Source organism: Mchenga conophoros, linkage group LG22, assembly GCF_057382185.1.
Source record: "Mchenga conophoros isolate Kocher_MC1m ecotype Shallow Benthic linkage group LG22, M_conophoros_male_GT1.1, whole genome shotgun sequence".
Taxonomy (NCBI): Eukaryota; Metazoa; Chordata; class Actinopteri; order Cichliformes; family Cichlidae; genus Mchenga; species Mchenga conophoros.
The window spans coordinates 15397200-15417082 of record NC_140546.1 but is presented as its reverse complement, the minus strand read 5'-3'; the positions used below and the strand labels follow the sequence as shown (position 1 = coordinate 15417082).

The 19883-nt window shown below is 41.2% G+C and overlaps 2 protein-coding genes across 3 annotated transcripts; one reads left to right on the top strand and one right to left on the bottom strand.

The window, feature by feature from the left end:
- Positions 1 to 818: 818 nt before the first annotated feature.
- pygo2 (pygopus homolog 2 (Drosophila)) lies at positions 819 to 7338 on the bottom strand. 2 transcript variants are annotated; one of them, XM_085262631.1, is made up of 4 exons: positions 7142 to 7338; positions 6371 to 6434; positions 5705 to 5757; positions 819 to 4008 (listed from the first exon to the last, which is right to left on the bottom strand). In XM_085262631.1, exons 2-4 carry the CDS (start codon positions 6420 to 6422, stop codon positions 2350 to 2352), a joined length of 1764 nt encoding a protein of 587 aa, XP_085118757.1. In that variant the 5' UTR covers positions 6423 to 6434; positions 7142 to 7338; the 3' UTR covers positions 819 to 2349. The 2 variants fall into 2 exon arrangements, with proteins under 2 accessions (XP_085118757.1, XP_085118758.1); XM_085262632.1 differs by lacking the exon at positions 6371 to 6434.
- Positions 7339 to 8499: 1161 nt separating this feature from the next.
- On the top strand, positions 8500 to 19021 carry LOC146549140 (SH2 domain-containing adapter protein E-like). Its single transcript, XM_085262439.1, has 6 exons — positions 8500 to 9468; positions 11773 to 11899; positions 14423 to 14659; positions 15044 to 15278; positions 15612 to 15731; positions 16334 to 19021. The coding sequence occupies exons 1-6, from the start codon at positions 8950 to 8952 to the stop codon at positions 16515 to 16517; spliced, it is 1422 nt and encodes a 473-aa protein (XP_085118565.1). The 5' UTR covers positions 8500 to 8949; the 3' UTR covers positions 16518 to 19021.
- The last annotated feature ends 862 nt before the right edge of the window (positions 19022 to 19883 follow it).

Genomic DNA, 19883 nt, shown 5'->3' with positions numbered 1-19883 from the left:
GACTGAACAACTATGAATTTTTTTGGAAGGGTTGCCAGAAGAAAGGCAAAAAGCAACACAACTTAGGTTTGCAAAGATGGATCGGAACAGACTGCAAGACTTGTGGAACAATGTCCTTTGGACAGATGAGTTTAAAGTAGATGTTTGGCCATAATTCACAGCATATCAGCACAACTACCTCCTACCAACTGTCAAGCATAGTGCTGGAGGTGTGATGTTTTGGGCTTGCTTTGCAGCCACAGAGTACCCTTCTGTATACCAAAATATTCTACAGCCAAATGTGTTCAACCTAAACTGGGCACACCAGCAAATCTACAACAGAATGGCTGAAAAAGAAAAGAATGATGTTATTTAATTAATGCTGCCAAATGTAGTACAGTTTTTCAGGGGACTACACAGTCCTATGAAAACTGTATAAAGCTAATTATTTCAAATATTAAGATAATTTGCTTTAAACATTTCCCTTTTTATGAGTGTAGTAATTGGTTCTAACTTGAACTAATTAAAAGGAGAAAAATATTTTAAGGAATCTGATTTCATTATTGCTATTTTTCAGAATACTTGCAAATTAGTAAATTAGACATTAAAAGTGTTTTTTGAGTCACAATAGTATTACGAATCAGTTATTCATCCATTAATAAAGGCTTAACAAAATAATGTAATAATCCCAGCTGAACAAACCATTAATAAAGCCACACAAATATTAAAGAAGCACCGTTAACTCGGCATTTACAGCAAACAACATTGTTGCGTTTTCTAATCATTTTAATAGAATGATTAGCAGATAAAAGTTAAAAATGGGAATAAAAACAGACATGGACAAGTACAAAAAATCTGTCTTTACTTCAAGAGTTCAGTACCTTTCTGTTCCCCACCGGGTATAGGACTCTCTGGTTCCTCCAGGTTCCACCAGGAGGCACCAGAGCAGAACAAGAGCACAGCACGAATACCAGTACAAAATAAAAGGGAACAGCTGAGAGCAAGAAAAGAAAGGCAACTTGGACATTGATTAAAGAAAATTAAGGAAAGCGAGAAGAAAGAGAAACATCTTATACTGCTCCAGAAAAGTGAAAAATGGGTATTTTTTTTCTTCGTTCTTTTGTTATTTGGTCTACTTTAAGGTCTCCTGCAGCTCAGAAACCAGAATATAAACATCAACAAATCAGACACTTACTGCATTGGCTCACATGCACCCCCCTCGCCCATCTTGATTTTTTTTTTCATTTTTTTTTTTTTTTTGGAAAAAGGACTATGCACATCTGATATGACATGATGTCACTACTTGCTATGCCAACACCACCCAAAAGCACTGATTTCACAATTTATGATGTACTGCAGAGATAAAAATAAAACAGCCGACTCAAACGCACTGTATAAAAACAAAACGTCATATCACCGAGACGCACGACTTCAACTCATTATTTTGATCATTGGCAGAGTCTGCGACATGTTCACAGCTGATGGAAGATCCAGACAAATGTTTTGTCCTAATATTTACAACTATTTCGACAGCATGATCCTCTGTGAAGTGCGGATGAAATCTCCGTCCGAGTCTCCTTTGGATTATTCAGCACTGGGTATAAAATGATACAAGAAGTAAGAGCCAAAGAGTGTGTGTGTGTGTGGATGCGCAGGAACTGTTAAAAAAAATTCGTACCCCAGCTGACACTTAAGATTTCACAATACACATGATGCTGAGGTTTTTACACTGCAATATAGTGATGTTTTTCTCCTTTTTCATTCACTTTCTTGCAGTAAAACAAAAGAAGAAGAAAAAAGGCTAACATGTGATAGGACAGTACTAGACTCAAGCGTTTTAGTAAGATGAGAGTCAAATAACGTATCCTCTATTCATTTAGCCTCACCGTACACAGTTGTGGGAATATTTTAACTTCGCCTTCCCCACCTAAAGTGTGTCTGTTTAAGTCATCACCAATATGACACATGAGTGTATCGAGTAAATCACAGTCAGAGTGGGAGCTTCCGTGCCAGTCAGTCACAAACTGTGTGAGGTAGTGTGTTGGTGTCAGTGCTTTGCTGGTTGGCAGGCTAGAGATCTGAAGGACTGTGTAGTTTTAACATTCATCATGTTTTGACTCCTGTAAGAAGGAAGGGGGTGGGGAGGTGGGGCAGAGGAGAAAAAAATAATTTGCCGAGAGTCACTCAAAGTGCTATATATAAGCATGAAAGTCGATGAGCGCGTTTCTCTGTGTAGTGAACAAGTAAAGGGATAGTCAAGAGAAAGCTGGGCAAGTAGCTGACAAGACACACACAGGTCATTCAGTTAGATCAGTCTCTCTATTTGTCTGTAGGCGCCCCAAATCAGTGCTGCTCTCTCTTTTCTACTCCTCAGCTCTCATTGGCTGCCACCAGCTGGCCTAATCCTTGGCGCACAAACACTGCCTGGATGTCCTTGGTCTTGATGCAGAAGTCACAAGCCCAAACAGCAGCGCTCTCTCGAGTCAGCAGCCCATATGCTGGTTCCGTCAGGCCTGTGCAGTCGCGGTGGAACCAGCGCTGGCACGACGCCTCGCAAAGGATGGCGTCTTGGTCGTCGTGCACTTCTGCCATGCAATGACCGCAAGGGAAAATCATCCCAGAGCTGCCGAGTTTTCCAGGGCCAGAGCCGGGCCCGGTTGAGGGGGCAGCAGGGCCAGAAGGCAGGGGAGACTGGGTGTTTGGAGTTGATGTAGAATTAGAGGGGGGATTTGGGTTGCTGCCGGGAGTGTTACCGCCATTGTTGTTGGTCATGTTGTTCTGACCTGAATTGGTGGCTGTATTTGACATGGGACCCCCAGTACCAGTAGTGCTGTTCTGTTGGTTGTAAGGGGTGGAGCCTGGTGCAGAGTTAGGTGGGGTTGACTGTTGCTGCTGCTGGGTAGAGTTGTTAGAGTTAGGGGTGTTTGTATTGCTAGGGGGCTGTAGCTGACTTGGTGTTGGATGCTGGGGCTGACCTGATCCATTCAAGGGACCAGTGGGAGAAGAGTTGGGGTTAGGCTGTGGTGGTGCTGACGGAGGCTGAACAGGCGTACTGGCATTGGGCTGCTGGACATCAGAGTGGCCAGGGAAGCCACCCCCAGGCTGAGGTGGGCCAGAATTTGGAGGCGGCCCAGGTGTTGTATTATTAGGAGGAGGGCCATTTGGATTCATGTTAAGCTGCTGCTGTTGTTGCTGTTGTTGTTGCTGCTGCTGAGGCCCAGGTGGTGCACCACCTCCACCGAAGCTCTTTCCATCCTCGTTGCCTGGCCCCGGTGGGCTGGGGCCAGGGTAAGGGCCATCCTGTGAAGGCGGGAACTGTCCTTGAGGGGGCATTCCTGGCAAGCCTCCCACCATATTGCCACCCGGGCCACCACTCATGCCTCCCATCATGTTCATCCCTGGACCCAAACCTCCTCCCATGGGAGGCAAGGGCCCCCTTGGGCCTCCACCACCAGGTAACGGAGGGCTGTTAAATGGGTGCCCACCCTGTCCGTGCTGCTGTGGAGGCATCCCAAATCGCGGGTGTGGTGGCCCCCCTCCTCCAGGTCCTCCCATACCTCCTGGGGACAACATGGGATTGAATCCTGGCCCTGGATGCATAGGTGGACTAAAGCTGGGTGGCATATTGAACTGAGAGGGGCCACCAGGAGGGAAGCCACCCGCTCCGCCTCCACCTCCACCGCCTCCACCCCCACCACCTCCAAAGCCAGGCATTCCAAAACCTAGCTGGTTGTGGGGTCCAGCATTAGACGGAGGGCCGAATGGGGGCCTCCGTCCAGGCTGGCCACCGCCCGGTCCTCCTGGTCCTCCCATGAAGTTCATACCTCCAGTCATTCTGCTTCCACCTCCATACCCACCTCCTCCGCCGGCACCTGGGCTGGGAAGAAATGGAGCACCACCTGGTCCACCTGCCCCACCAGGTCTGGATGGGGATGCAAAGTCATCGTCAAACGGGTTGGAGGCGACCAGATGGTCCACCATGGGGGTAGGAGGGGGTGCAAACTCAGTGAGGTGGGAGAAACCCGCAGCCTGAAACAGAGAACAAAATACACAATGCATTCTTTCTTTTTTTGCTGCTTATATGAGACCAATTATTTAAATTCTCAGTCTATTAAATGTTTAGGTCAACCTGTTTACTGAGAACATTCTCTTTATTGTAGCAATGTAAATATAGTTTTGTGAAAAAGTATTTGTTCCCTTCCAGATTTATTTTTTGCATATTTTTCACATTTAAATGTTTTAAATCATACAAGTTTTAATATTATACAAAGATAACTCATGTTATCTTTGTAACATGTTATCTTTGTAAAAAACAAAAAAAAACAAAAGAGCATTTTGTTTTTTTTAAGTTATCACCATTAAGTGTTTGCGATAACTGGTATTGAGTTTTTCACATCACATGTGAAGGAATTTTGGCCCACTCTTATTTGCAGAATTGTTTTAATTCAGTAACACACAAGGCAAGGTTTTTGAACATAAACAACCTGTTTAAGGTCATGCTAAAATAACTCAGATTCAAGTACAGACTTTGACTAGGCCACTGCAAAACCTGTTTTTGACCATGCACAACAGCAAGAGGTGGACTTGCTGCTGTGTTTTGGGTCATTTTCCTGCTGCGTAACCAAAGTGAGCTTGAGTTTCAGGGCATTCGTATTTTGTGGTTCCCTAAATTATGCCAGCTTCTCCAGGTCCTCAAGCAGCAAAGCAACCCCAGATCGTCACACTACTACCACCATGTTTTCCTGCTGGTACAATGTTTTTTTTTTAATGAAATGCTGTGTTAGATGTAACAGGACTCAAACCTTCCAAAACAGTTTCTTTCATCAGACCACAGAATACCTTCGCAAAAGTCTTTGGTGATGTTTTTTGGTAAATGTGAGATAAGCCTTTGTGGTCTGCAGTGGTTTTCTCCTTTCCCATGGGTACTGTTTTGCCCAGTGTCTTTCTTATTGTTGAATCATGAACTCTGACCTTAACTAAGACAAGTGAGACCTGTAGTTCTTTAGATGGTGTTCTGGGTTCTTTTGTGACTGAGGTCCCGGATGAGTCATCGATGTGTTCTTGAAGTAATTTTGGTAGGCTGCTCACTTCTGGGAAGGGTCCCCTCGTTCAAAGTTTTCTTCATTAGTGGATAATGGCTGTCACCGTGTTTCACTGGAACAGGCTGATAGATGTCACAGACTTTGTTTCTCAGCTATTTCTTTAGATCATGGACTTTTCTTTTGGCCTACTTGATTTTAGAATCAGGCACTCAATATTTGAGTGATTTCTTGATTCAACAGGTTTGGCAGTAATCAGGCTTGGGTGTTGCTAGAGAAACTGAACTCTACTTTCCAAAATATGCGGTTAATGACATTTAAATAATGATTTAGAATTAGTTTTTGTTTCTTTGTTTGTTTTTAATACAATTCCAGCAGACTTCGGCTAGCTTTGTTCTCCTAAGAAAAGAAATCATCTCTTAAAAACAGCATTTTAAATTTAGTTGGGTTATATCTGTCAAATATTAAAATTTGTTTAATTATCTAAAAAAAATTTGCATATGGCAAATATGCAAAATAAATAAAATAAAAAAATCAGGAACACAGGAAACAATTTTTCACAACACTGCAGATCGCCAATAACCGTCTAGGTTGGGGAAACCTGTCACTTGAACGAGTAACAAAACGTTTCTCCCACTCAAAAAGTTACGTCCAGATGAACAGAATCAACTTTTAACAGTTTTTACCTGAGCCGTGGATTTCCTTGCCTTTTTCTTCTCCGGGCTCTTCATCTGTGAAGCTGAAAAAGAAAAACATGAAAGGGAGGGGTGGAAAGATGGAAACACCATAAGTTACAACAAACACAGCATCCATGTCTCATGCTTTTGGTTCACCACCATACTGTAGCAGCATCACATTTGGATTGGCCAATACCCCTTAGTGACAGATTGGAGCAGCTTTAGACCTAGGGCCTCTTTGTCAAGTCCAACAGTTGAGATGGATTCAATGATGGGACATAGACTGGCATGAGGACAAGATGCTAAACATCCAGGCGTTATCATCACCAAGGTTATGAAGCCTTGAATCGCAAATGACCCAGGCAGACCAAATGACCCAGGCAAGAGGGAGAGAGGCCGCAAACAGAGGCAGAAGAGGTAAGGTCAATGAGGGAGACAGGAAAAGACGAAGACATGAGAACGAGGAAACGGAATTGAAGGTACATTGATAGCAAGATAGACATGAACCCCGTTCACAGATCCACTCTGTGAGAAACAGCCACCACCGGAGACAGTCGTGAAGTTTACATATGGGGGAGGCGAGAAGGGATTTGCTAACAGCACCAGTGCAGCCCATTGCAGCGCAGTAATGGATGATTCCGATCTGATTTGGAGATGGGTGAAATTAATTCCTACCTCTGCTTCGTTTTCCTTGTCCCGCCTGTAGTCTCCCCGAGTCGGCAGCCATTGGCTAATATGACTGTCGGTGAAGTGGCAAATCACCGTTCATATGCAAGAAAAAAAAGTTAAAAATGACGACGTCTTGAAAGCTATAGGGCGACTAGGTGGATTCTGCCTTCAGGTCATGTCAGTAACGCTACCATTAATATCATCACAACATAAACTGGCACTTAGTGGTAACTAGATAAGCTGGCCCAGGTCTGCAAACTCCTTTCCAGCTGCAAATCTTTGGCCACGGTGTCTGTCACGCCGGGTTTTTGGTCACCAAATCACCGTCACTTAAGACTGAGCACGTTCACGTTTTTTTTGCAAGCCAGTTTCTACTAGCTGAGTGAAACTGGTTGCTTGATACCTGGCTCTGCCTGCCAGTACAAGCAGCAAGTTACAGAGCAACCCCCTCCCTCTCTCTCAATGATCACTTACAGATGTGTAGCTATGACCAGCTAGCTAACGCAAGCTAGTTACTACCTTGGCTAACTAGCTAGCCACGTTACTCAGTGTGGCTAGCTAGTAGCGACAAAAAATCCGAGAGCGTGGTTCAGCTTTCTACATCCAAGTGTGAACATATGCACTCAATTTCACTCATCAAAGCATTTATGACTTAAAGAAATCGGTCATGTTTTTGAAAAAAAAAGCTGTTGTTTACTTTGCTAACATTAGCTTACTAGCTAACGTTAGCATGCTACTAATAGCCATCTTGCAGACTGTCTTGGAAGCAAACTGTACCCTTTCTCCGTTGCTCGCTCTGCTGTCCTTTAAATTGAAAATCTCTGGTGTGTCATTGCCAGCAAACCAGTCGTCACACGGTGTATGCTTGTCGGTTTCACCATTCAACTATAATTCATTCAAAAACGCAAATTTTGCCATAATTATCATGGCCTTCTATCGCAACCGGACAAAGAGGGATAAAGCGAGAGTATCGCGCACCGTGGAAGGTTCTATCTCAAAACCAATATGGGGGTGTCGAAAGGTATCCGTAAAAACTATAAAGCGTACGTATAAGAATTTCTCTTAAAAGACCACTTGTATTGCATAACACATGAGAGTTTAAGATGTTGTATCAGAAGAATTATCACTATTATCCTCGATATCCTTATTATTTGAATCTATAGAATATGTACACACCTTTGATTGACGTAGGTGAAGCGGCCTAGAACGGACCATTTTTCAACGATACCCTGTACAGTTAAAGTAGTGATGCACATCTTAAGTAGAAGTTGTTAATTAAGTACGTTATTAAGTGGCATATTGATGATCATTCACCAATATTGTATAAAAAATACGGATACTTTGAACACAAAAGCCATTATACAGTTCTGTACAGGACCTACTAAGTGGGGAACCGCATAGAAAACCAACACAAATCCAGTTTATTTGCCACAGAAGTTATACGAATAATATTTTACGATTTACCCGAGGTCACATCTGCACAATAACTGTAACCTTAACTAGGTTAAAAAAAAAGCAAGGGGCAGCTCAAATATTTAAAATAAAAAATATACATCTGTCACAGGGATCGTTTTGTGGAGTACTTAGGATGAGGAATTAACCCTGCGGTGTTTACTTTGTGTAAATAATAATGAAAAACAGTTAAAAAATCACATGGTTGAATTCAGTTCTTGTTTGTCAATGTTTATGTATATAATTCTTATTTTTTTTTTTATTAAGATTAAATGTTAATAATGACCTAAATATAATATTCAACTGCATCTGTCAGTTTTATGAAAATTCGTCATGAAAAGAAAATGTATAAATGGAAGTGTCACTCTGCACTGTGAAATGTAGAATCTATAATAAAAACACAATTTTATGAAGCATTTATGCTTCTGTTGCTTCATTTCCATATTAAAATAGAGGCCTTTAAAATAAGATCTATAAAGAATAATTGAAGTGTCAGTCTCCTTGTTCGGCTACCTGGACACATGACTCTCTAAATTCCTAAAATGGATATTCTTCCACGCTGTCTACAATTAAAGGCTTATCACCGCCTACCATGTCCTGGCTCCCCCTTCTAGACCTCAGATACCCCCTCCTTTCCACACTCCAGGCACATCCAGGAGGGTCAGTGAAACAGTGGACAGTTTTTAAACTCAGAAAAGCCACCCTGGGAATGGGACCACAAATCAGAATCAAGAAAACCCTGACATTCTTTCGGATCATCCCTCTCCAGAGACATCTCTTCATTCAAAGGGAATAAACTTTTCCTCAGAGTAGAAAAGGGAACAGTTTTAAGAGATCACAGATGGGATAAAATTGAGGTATTTGTTACTGCCTGCCAAACAGGCAGGAGAAACTTTTTTTTATTCGAAATTGAAGATTTAAGAAGAGATCTATTCGCTTACACGCTTTTGTGACATGCTTTAAACTGAGGTGAGGAGATCCAGTCGACACAGACTGTATCCTAGAATAAAGCAGCGGAAGTCTTTTGTTAGAAAGGCTGTGATTTCTAAAGGTGCGTCTCTCGGGCCCTGGTGTATGGAGATACAAAGTGCCGGAACAGGCAGAGAGGTTTGGAGGTTTCCATCCGAGTTACAATGGCAAAGTGGTTCAAAGAGTTCCCCATGAACCTGAAGAATGGTACCGACAGGATCCGCTCAGTCTCCGAATCAGGCACGCAGCCGAGAGCCAATAAAGCAGGTCTGATGGCGAGCATCGGTACCAAAGCGCCGGCCTCCAAAACGGGCCATCGCAAAAACTCCTCCGCGGATAGCACAGGCGGAGGAGGAGGAGTAGGTGGAGGAGTCGGGTCTCTCCTGTCCGGAAGAAACCGAAAAAACTCGGCTATAGAGTTGAGTAGAAACGGCGTGAGCTCTCCGAAAGATGGGAAAGTGTGGGACAACCTCCTGTCTGGGAAAAGTCGCAAGAACTCCAAAGCAGAACCGGTGTTTGATGAGCAGCCCAGATCCATTAAGAGCTCTCCGTCTGCCAACGCATACATCAGTCGGCTGATCAGAGTGGACAAGCAGGACAAGAGTCCCAGCTTCAACAGCGGTACCATCACCAGCGCAGTGGCACCTGAGGCGGAGAAAGCAGCCCAGTGCAAAACAGAAACCGTAAGTTCCCCTTTCAGATTTAGAAGGTTTAACCCTCCCTGTAAGCTGCCCTATCAGATAAATATTGCTTCTGGGATATGGATCTTTAAAAAACCCCATCTGATTTAAATCGTGTTGTTGTGTAGTTTGAAAATAATTGGAAAAGAGTGAAGACTAGCTAATTAAAAGAGCCCCCCCCCCCCCCCCCCCCCATTATATTTTCAGGGTGCAGCAGCTGTTGGTTCATTTAGATGGAAAATTAAATAGGCCACTAAAAGCTATTAAATACTTAATAATTGTATCCAGAGTATAGTATTTCATTATGTCATTAATTCATTTCGTTGCTTTTCAGATTAAGATTGCACACAGACCTCTAATGGGCCTTAAGAGCATTTATTTTTATTATATTAAACAATAAATTATAAGAATTAGTTCCAACTTAACTGATACATTACACCAGTGATCCACAATAATCTGAAAAAATAACATCTGCTTGCGGTGTTTGTTTGTTTCTGTACTTTATTCAGCCTAATTATACTAGTATAATAAAATCTTATTATATTCTGAGTTATACAAACTTTTCAAGCAGTTGTGGAATAACTTTAACTGACACAGATGTAGCAGCAGTGGATCTAAACCATGTGTTTGCACCTCGTAAGCAAACTCTACACTGAAAGTCATCAAATCTGTTGGCAACAAAGTCGGCCAACAGATTTGAGTCGGCTCTGAAAATTGATATTATTGTTTTGTTTTCTCCCATCCCCCTTTGTCTCTGCTTCCCATTGTGTCCTCTCCTCCTCCTCCTCTCTTTCCGCCTCTCTCTTTCTCTTCCTCTCCACCCCTCGCCCATACGCCCATCTTCCCCACCTTGAAAACAAAGCTGTGGTCAGACGTGAGGCCTTCACCTCCCTCTCGTGCATGCGATATGGCTCAGTGATGTCCTTTTATTCAGCTCCTCCCTCTACCTCATCCCTCTCTCTTACTACATTCATCCCCTCCCTCTAGTAATGGCTATCATGTTATAAAAAGCAGAGGTTACTTGACACTCAGGCGTTAACCCAAGTGCCCTCCAGCTCAGTTTAAAAAAACCCCACAGAATCACAGAAAAGTGAGGGAAAAGATGATAAGAAAAAAAAAGACATTTGCAGTTGCTGCTGGGTTTGATCAGTCAAGTTCTTGTAGTTCTAGTCTTGCACATCTAAACTTTTGTTCTCCCATTTAATGAAAAAAAATGATGCCTTTTTTCACAGGGAGGAAGAGTATAAAACTTGATCAAGGCTTCATATGTCTGTATACTTGTGCTGTCATCTGCACTACTTTGTCCTGCTGAATCCTTCTGATCTAAACCCATTAACAGCTGTCGGTTTGCTCATTTACACTTGTCAGGCTGAGTTTTTTCACCTTTATTCAAACTCCAAAGGCAGCTGGAAGTGATTTTAGGGAGGCAGTTTTTACAGCCTGCCATTGTCTCTCATGGCTTGTAAAATAAACAAGAAATTCTGTGTCACTGATAAGGTGACAGGACACTCGCGTGTGATTGATGCAGCAGAATAATTGAGGTTAAGTAAATATGCAGAGACAATAGACTTCAGTAAATGTGTAAAACAAGACATTAAATATTCTTCTAACTGAAGCCTGTCTCGCTGTTTACTGAAGTTAATTTAATACCTCGTTCCCAGTGTCTTCAGGGAAGCTGAGACTAAATTTTATCACAAGAAAAAACATCTGGAAAATGCTTAGTTTTTTCTGCTTATCTTCAAATTTTAGGATCTGTTGTAACTTTTTTCTTTGTATTAAATATTTTATGTTGACATCTGTTCTTATTAAAAAGGAGTACTATCAAACTTTTGTTCTCCCAAAAGAAAAAAAGAGGCTCTGACAGGATACAGTGTAAAGGTTATTTTTCACTATTTTTGACATTTTATAGACAAAAAAAGTATGAAAATGGCTTCAAGGCCAAGTTTTAATGAAAGCATTGTTAGTTTGAGCTGTATTTCATGCTAGAGATGATGGATGACATTATATTTAGCACCTGCTATAAGACAATTTATTATGTTGTTACCTCTGCTCAGGTTGGTGTGTCCTGTTCATTCAGCCTGTCCAACTTTCTTGATTATTATAAATAGACCTGCATCCCTTAAATGTTTTAATTGTGATCATCAGCTGACAACATCTGCATTTTCTTTGTCTATATAAGATTACTGCTTGGGCTTTCCTACAGTTTTTCCTTGACCCTTGTCAAACTTTATTCTGAAAACCTTATTTTGTGTTTAAAGAATCTAATTACACATGAAAAAAGAATGATTTCACTGTGTTTTTAACCAGGTCATTATCCTTGAGGACTATGCGGATCCTTTTGATGCTCAGAAAACCAGAGAGCAAAGGGAGGCAGAGAGGGTTGGTGAGAACGATGGCTACATGGAGCCGTACGATGCACAGCAAATGATAACCGGTAAGACTTTGATCAGGATGCTCTGGTCTTTACTCCCACAGGGTCCTCCTGTGACTGACAGCATTCCCATTTTGAGTCTCTCCAGGCAGCGCAGTGAGAACATGAACTCACTCCCGTAGCGCTCTCTCTGTACCCCATCTGGACAATGGGTGTAGTTTCCTGTTCCTGCTTCCTCTTTCCTGCCTCTGTTTCCTGGTACTATTCATTAAAAAGGAAGTTTGCCCTCAGTGCGCTCCCCCCGCATTTATGACACAGTTTTGTTTAAACCCCCATATGGAGCTGTCGGACCATTAATCAAAACTTCCCAGCGTCAAGGAGGACTGGTGACCAGTCGTCCAATCACATGCTCCCCTGACCTTTCCTTCCATCAGTCCATTGTTTAAACTGAAAGAGTTACTCACAATAGCCCGCTGTGAATGAGAAAATGTTTTATTGCTGTAGTAGCTTCTAGTCTGGTGAGTGGCTGTGCGACTTCCACACTTCATCAGAGAAGTCTACTGAGGATGTGATGATGTGAATGAGTCAGTTTAAGAGTCTCAAATCATACTGAGGAAGTAAGCAGTGCACAATACTGTGACTCAGTATACAGCATCCTAATTAATCTTTAGTTGGCAGCTGATCTCAGTGACTAGAACAAAATATATTACATAGATTTTACAATTATTTTACATCTAGTCGTGATGTTGCTTTAAACTCAATTTGAGCATGATTTGCAAAAATGGTAAACACCCTTCTCTCATGGCCCCTGATTTATGTAGCCGGCTAAATTAATAGTGGTAAACACTTGTCTCAGTCATTAAATGCATTGCCCTCTTTAACGTGAAATGTAACGGCTTCTGTTTTTTCCCCTGAAGGTCGCTGTTTTATTTTATGAAAGTGTAATAACTTTCAACCTTGCTCTAAAACGCAGCAGGACTCTTTGCAATAATAACCTTTTTCTACTCTTTTGAAAATGGCTTAAGCTGCCTTAACGTGTTTGTTGTTGTGAATTGGCACATATGAATAAAAAACTCAATTGAAATTACTTCAGATTTTCACTTGTTAACACTGACATAACAAAATAAGACGATATCACGATTCAAAGATTTAATTATTCTTTATTGCACATAATAAATCTCTGTGTGGTAGTTCTCTGCTTAAAACACACACACACACACACACACACACACACACACACACACACACACACACACACACACACACACACACACACACACACACAATAAATAGATATACACAATACATTAAAAGGCAGCATTGTAAACTTGACGTAAAGTGCAGCTGTCCAGTGCATGTCTCTGTGTTTTAAGGCATTAGATGTGTTAGTTTTGTGAGTAAAGCCTTATTATAGTTTTCTGTTCTCTATGATTACAACTGAACACTGAGAAGCATCTTAAACTGTAGAAACGAACACCACAAACATCAACCAGCTAATACAGTTTTTCCTGACAATAAAACCAGATTACAATTAAACTATATTTTCATATTATCTCAATAACAAATAATAAATAATGAAACATGATAACTTTTGCAGAAATCTACTCATCTTATGTATCTGGGGAATAAAAATATCTGCCAGTAAATCAGACTTTTAAAACAACAAACCACCAAATAAATTGCTTGGGTTCTAATCAAAGGAGCTTGCAAAGAAAAGCGTCTGGACTTCTTTAAGTTGCTTGAAGACGTTTCACCTCTCATCCGAGAAGCTTCTTCAGTTCTAAGGTCTAAGCTTCTCGGATGAGAGGTGAAACGTCTTCAAGCAACTTAAAGAGTCCAGACGCTTTTCTTTGCAAGCTCCTTTGACTACGATGACCTGGATGACTGAGAACCTTCACAGACACTTGGGTTCTAATAATGATGCTCTGATATACAGCAGTAGTGCAAAATTGCACTTTTATTCCTAATTTATCCAGTTAGCACATGTAAGCACCCAACAGCTGCTGAGAAATGCACTGCTGGAATTAGACTAGCAAATAAAATAGCTGTTAAAATGATGTTTATAAGGGTTCATTATCGAATAGTGACAGTTATGGTTACTTTAATGAAGATTCAGAACTACATTGACGTGTGTTACATTATTATTAGAAGCACTCATTAAAAAGAGGAACTTGGGAAAAAACCTGAATAATCCATTCAAATCACTGGAACATATCATAAGTCATGTTATGGACCAAAATCTATTCAAATGCAACTTATTAGCATTGATTTATGGATTAAGGATATTTACAGATTAGTAGTTGTAATAACAAATGATTAAGAATGAATATCTATGCCCTTCTTGATGAGTTTTTGTGGACTTCATGGTCACTAGCTATGGCAGCAGTAACTCCTTTTATTGTAGTTTTTGGTCCAGAGATTTGATGCTAACTGCTCCGAGTGTTTTTTCAGTCTCCAGCCCACAGCTGTTGCCATTCACTGATGCCATCTTCCTTATTCAGCTACTGGAGGTGATGCATCACTGCAGCCTTCCTCTCCAGGTCCAGGTGCTTATGTCTGATTATATTTTAATCTCTTGCTTTCTAGAGATCAGACGTCGAGGATCTAAAGACCTGCTAAAGGTGTGTGCGGTGATGGAGGGGAGTGAGGCAACAGCAGATGAAGCTCATCCTGCCCCCGTACAGATCTATGACATCCCGTACGAGGAAGGTGGCGACAGCGAGAAGACGGCAATCACGCGGCCAGAGCTGGACACTCGTCCCTCCACTGAGTACGAGCTACCCTGGGAGTGGAAGAAGGAGCATATTGTTAAAACCCTATCAGGTACAGTAGAATTTATTCATGTCTTCTCATACTATAGCCATGCAATAAAAGCCAACAGCAAGACCCCCCCCCCCCCCCCCAAATAACATACATTTGTGCATCTGTGCACTCCTGAGTCGACTTTGCTCCACTTTTCAACCAGTTTCTTTATAGAAACAGTGTTTCTACAACCCAACTAGATAAATGTGAACCAGCCAGCACTAGCCTCACATTTATATTTTATTACTGCATAGACCAACTGCATACTGAAAAGCATCATGTAGCAGCATCAAAGTCTGTGTTATTATTTTATATTGATGGGAGGCTTCTGCACCCAGTTCAAACTGCAGTCAGCTGTTTCTTTACATAAATTCTTATCTTCTCGTGGTGCTCGTCTTCCCCTAGCACAGTTTGACAGCTCTGATCGCACCACCAAAGATGAGACGCCTCACCCTACACTTACTAGACAGCCCCAACATCCACCAGCCCAGCATCAGCATCAGCATCGGAGGCAGAAAAGCTGGACCCAAAAGATTCTGAGATCCTCTCTGCCAGCCCTGCTGCCATCTTCTACCTCCAGCAGCAGCTCTGAAACCGAGGCCTGCTCCGTGGACCCCTCCCTGCCACTGGAAAAACAGAGGTGAGGAGGTTCTTATGTACTCGTTGCACCAGGATAGTAAATGTTTGATTTTATTAATGTGAATCTTGACAAATGAAGTGAGGCAGAATCGGAGTTGTACCTCACAGTGGGGAATGTTCCTCATAGACACATAAAACAGTTTCTCCAGGAATTTCATGGTCACAGTGTGCATCTGTTTCTTATTCTGGCTATAAATCTCACTCCTGAGCACTAATAAATTTTTGTGTTATGTAAGAGTAATGCTCATTTCCAAGGAGTTGCATAAAATGAGGACCTACACATAATCAGTTGCAGATGAAATGACATCTCCCTCGCTCCCACCCTCTGTCTCAGCTGGTACCATGGCTGTGTGACTCGGCAGGAGGCGGAGTTTCAGCTGCACTCCTGCAAAGAGGCCAGCTTCCTGGTCCGGAACAGCGAGTCGGACAACAGCAAGTACTCCATCGCCCTCAAGTGAGTGCAGTCTGAAAGTGCATTGACACTGTGTGGAGAGCTGAAATGTTGCTTACCTAATTCACATGAATCATTGATGTATCACAAGATTAAAATAAGTAAGATCCTAAGCTAAAGAGCTTGAAGTATATAATTTAATTAAGCTTGTTAAGACTGTTCTACGTTTTTGCTTAAAATTATATCTTTATATGTGAGCAGAATGGCTTCATGTTGAATATAGAGCTACCAGGGAGGAGGAAAAGAGAAGCACATCAGAGGATTCATGGATGTAGTGAAGGAGGACGTAGAGAATGTTGACAAAAGAGCATAGGGATAGGGTGCAATGGAGGCAGATGATCAGCAGATGAAGCTGATTTATAAGTAAATATATCCAAGTTACACTTCATATACAGGATACACATATTTTTATTCATATTTTATATTTCAGTAACTAATTTGAAACTAAGATTCCCACTTAAAGTGCAAAGCTGAACAGGGAAGAGAGACAGACTACTGCTGGTTTTGTCCATCTGTTATCAGTTTTGGATGTTCGGCTGCGCAGTCAAATCTTGTTTTTCTTTTCCTCTCCTGTGTGTGTGTGTGTGTGTGTGTGTGTGAGTCAGGACCAGTCAGGGATGCGTTCATATAATTGTTGCCCAAACGAAAGAAAATGGCTACACCCTGGATCAGAGCAGCTGCGTGTTCCCCAGCATCCCAGAGGTGGTGCACCACTACTCCACTCAGCGTCTGCCTTTCAACGGAGCAGAGCACATGACCCTGCTGCACCCAGTGCCTCGCATCCACTGACTCAAACATAACTTAGCTTGACTATGCAAAACAAACACACCCTGGATGTTTGTAAGGGAGAAGAAATGGTTCCAAAAAGCAATCAAAACATCAGCTCTGATTTCAGGGAACTATCATCCATACAGCAAACTCACCCTGCCTTATGTGGTCTTTTTTATTATCTTTATTTCATCACCAAATTGACTGCGACTGTCTCCATATCTAAAATGTACAATTGGCTGCTTCCTTTATTTCACTTTGTTGTGCAGCTCATGCAAAACATCCATGCTGGTGTTTTGCATGCAAGCAAGCTCAGCAGGGACGATGGGGCACTTTTACTGATAAAAAGTCACTTGAAGTTTGTAAACACACAAGATGTTTTAATCACTCACTATGTTTATGCCAAAAGCTACAATGTGACACTGTCTATGAAGCAGAAAGTACTTTTGCGATGGAGACCTAACATTTCAGTTGGCTCTCTTTCGCCCTCTAGTGGAGCTGCTGGGACATTGTACCAAATTCCCAACAAAAAGAATTCTCCACACACAAAAACCCATGCACATAAGCATTTAATTCCACTTACAAACATATGAACAAAGCCCATCTATTTTATGTGTATCATCTTAATGCATTTCTAATTTATGATTGTATGCTTGTTGGTTATCTGTAACCACGGTGCCTCAAAGATTTCCACTGCGTTACTGTGAATGAGGGTGTTGTTTCTGCTGTATTATCTGCACTGTGAAGAGTTGGTGATTCACCCTGGTGCAATGTGCTTGAAGACACGAAAGCTTTACAATAGTTAGAGCTGAGGCTGAATTTTAATGTCTGGGCCCAGCTTAATGAGACTTTTGGGGGAGCACGTGTAAAGGAGTTCTGCATATTACTGTGATTTGTGGTAAGAAAACTTTAGATAAAATTTTTTAATATGACCCACGACTGATGGCGTAATTACCCAATAAATGAACAGAATTTCAATGTATTTTATTAGAAGTTACAATGTAATTATACATATCTACAAATTCTTAAAGTTAGGTACACTAGAATATGTGGGAAACAAGTCAGGTTTTAACAGGAAATAAACAATAATACTGTAACCTAACCCTTACGTGATTTTAAGGTGTTATACACAATGAAGACCCTCCCATTTTCTGTACACTTCTTTTGAAAATTACTGTTGAACAGTGATTGTGAAAAAAACAAACAAAAAAATAGGTTAGACTTGGCTCCAGGGGCGGATATACAGGGGGTGGGGCAACTGCCCCCAAGCTGTAGAGCCTTGCCCTCCTTTTATGTCTTTAAAATACTTGTAAAAACTAATTGTCTAAAATTACCCACCTAAAATTGTCTTTGTTTTCTTAGAAGAGATAATGATACAATAAATTGTTTTAAAGTGTTTTTGTTTATATGTTGTTGACTCCATTAACATATATGGGATTTTCACTACTTCAGAAGAGGTATGTGCCACCCTGCCTCAACCTCTCGCCCCTCCTTTGCCCCCCTATGTAAAACTTTGTAGATCCGCCACTGCTTGGCTCCACAATTAGGTCACAAATATCTGCAAGTTGTGCCATTCATGTTTTCTTGTAAGATTGTAAGCAAGAAGAGTCTTTATCACATTTTTATTGGTAAAATAACAGGACATTTAAATAATGGAACATCCACAATCCACGTCAACATAAGGAATATTCAAAAAAGATGCAAACAAAGAAAAGAAAAAGAAAGATAAAGATGTAAAACGCCAAGGTTATTCCACTCCATATTATGACCTCCCAAAAAAGATGGGGGAAATATTGTTTTGTTTTTCTGTAAAATTACCATGAAATTACACTTACACAGTATTTTAATTTACTTATAGTATTTTTATATGTCTTAGTTTCCTATAAAAACCTGACTTGTTACTCCCTATTTTAGTGTGCCTACCTTTTAAGTATTTGTAGTTAAATATAGTTACATAGTAATTTTAAATAAAAGAAGTGAAATTCCATTTAATTACAGGGCTCCTACAGTAAAAGTGCATGAAAGAAATGCCAGTCTCGTCTCTGTTTAACGTTCCCTTGTTTCTAATGCTGCTATCCCTCAGGTGTAATGCCCTCTGGTGCTAAACGGCAGAAGTGCAAACTGGTGACTATATTATATTCACTGAAGTCTTAATGTGTGTTTCTTCTTGCGTTCTAAATCTAAAATATTTGGCATTGTGTCTTTACTCTTAAATGCTGGAATTCATTCTTGGACCACTTTGATCTACAGCACAGTCTCCTGCTAAGCTGTCAGCTGACAAGAAAATCCTTCCAAAGGTTACATTTGGCTTTATTATACATTTTTTGGAGGTCTGCCATTAACATGTCTCTTCAAAGATGTTATGAGAGTACATTTCAAACAGTAGTAATCTGAGGAGACACACCTGCTATAGATTTCATTCTTTTTTTTTTATTATTAGTCTCTTTTGATATATGAAAACCTATTGTGTGAACACTGTAGAGCAGATCATAATAAAAGGTCCTGAATCTCAATGCTGGATATCCCCTGTGAGCCTGTCTCTGATCCCAATAAATCAGCAACATAAACAGCAGAATGTGAGGGTATTTGTGTCAGTGATGAAAGACGGAGAGAGATCAAAGTGTCCCAACATCCTACAGGAGCCGAGTGACTGAATGAGGGCATTTTTGAGCACAATGAATCTTTAAATGTGAGAGATTGATTGTGGTTTTAGCAGTTTGATAATTTACCTGGAGGTTTAGTACTCTGTGCTGCTAATGAGGAGACAGAATAATATTCCAGGTTAAGGGCAAAAGTCCAGTGGGGAGTTCAGGTGAGTATCATGTTAAGAACAAATGGCTGATGTGCCTACAATGAACACCCGGCATGTGCCGTGTGTAGATCTAAGATAAATGCAGTGCTAAAAACAGACAAAGAGGTAGAGTAGTATCATTACAGCCATGTCAAGGACACTTAATGTGAAGGGGGAAAAAACAGGAGCAACTGACACCATCACTCTCTCATTCCCTACTTTTCTTACGTATCATTCGCCCCTCTCCTTTACCTTCTTCACCCTGTCTGTGTTATTTGAGGTTGTCTCCTTGACTCTCACGGAGGACACCGTCACCGTTCGCCTGTGTGTGATGCCAAGAGTTTGTACTTAAGCTCATTAAGGAGAGCCACAAGTTGGGTTTCATTAGTCCTAATATGGAGATGACTTTCAGCCTTCTCACGCGTGCTGTCACGTCATGGATATTTGTTTGCCGTTACCTGTTTAAGCAGTTCATAGGTGTCGGGTGACTTACGTAGCACTTTTTTTTTTAACCTGCTTGGCTACAAATTTTTTTTTTAATGTTCGCAAAAACCACACAGAGATTACTTAATTAAATAAAATACCGATATTTCAAA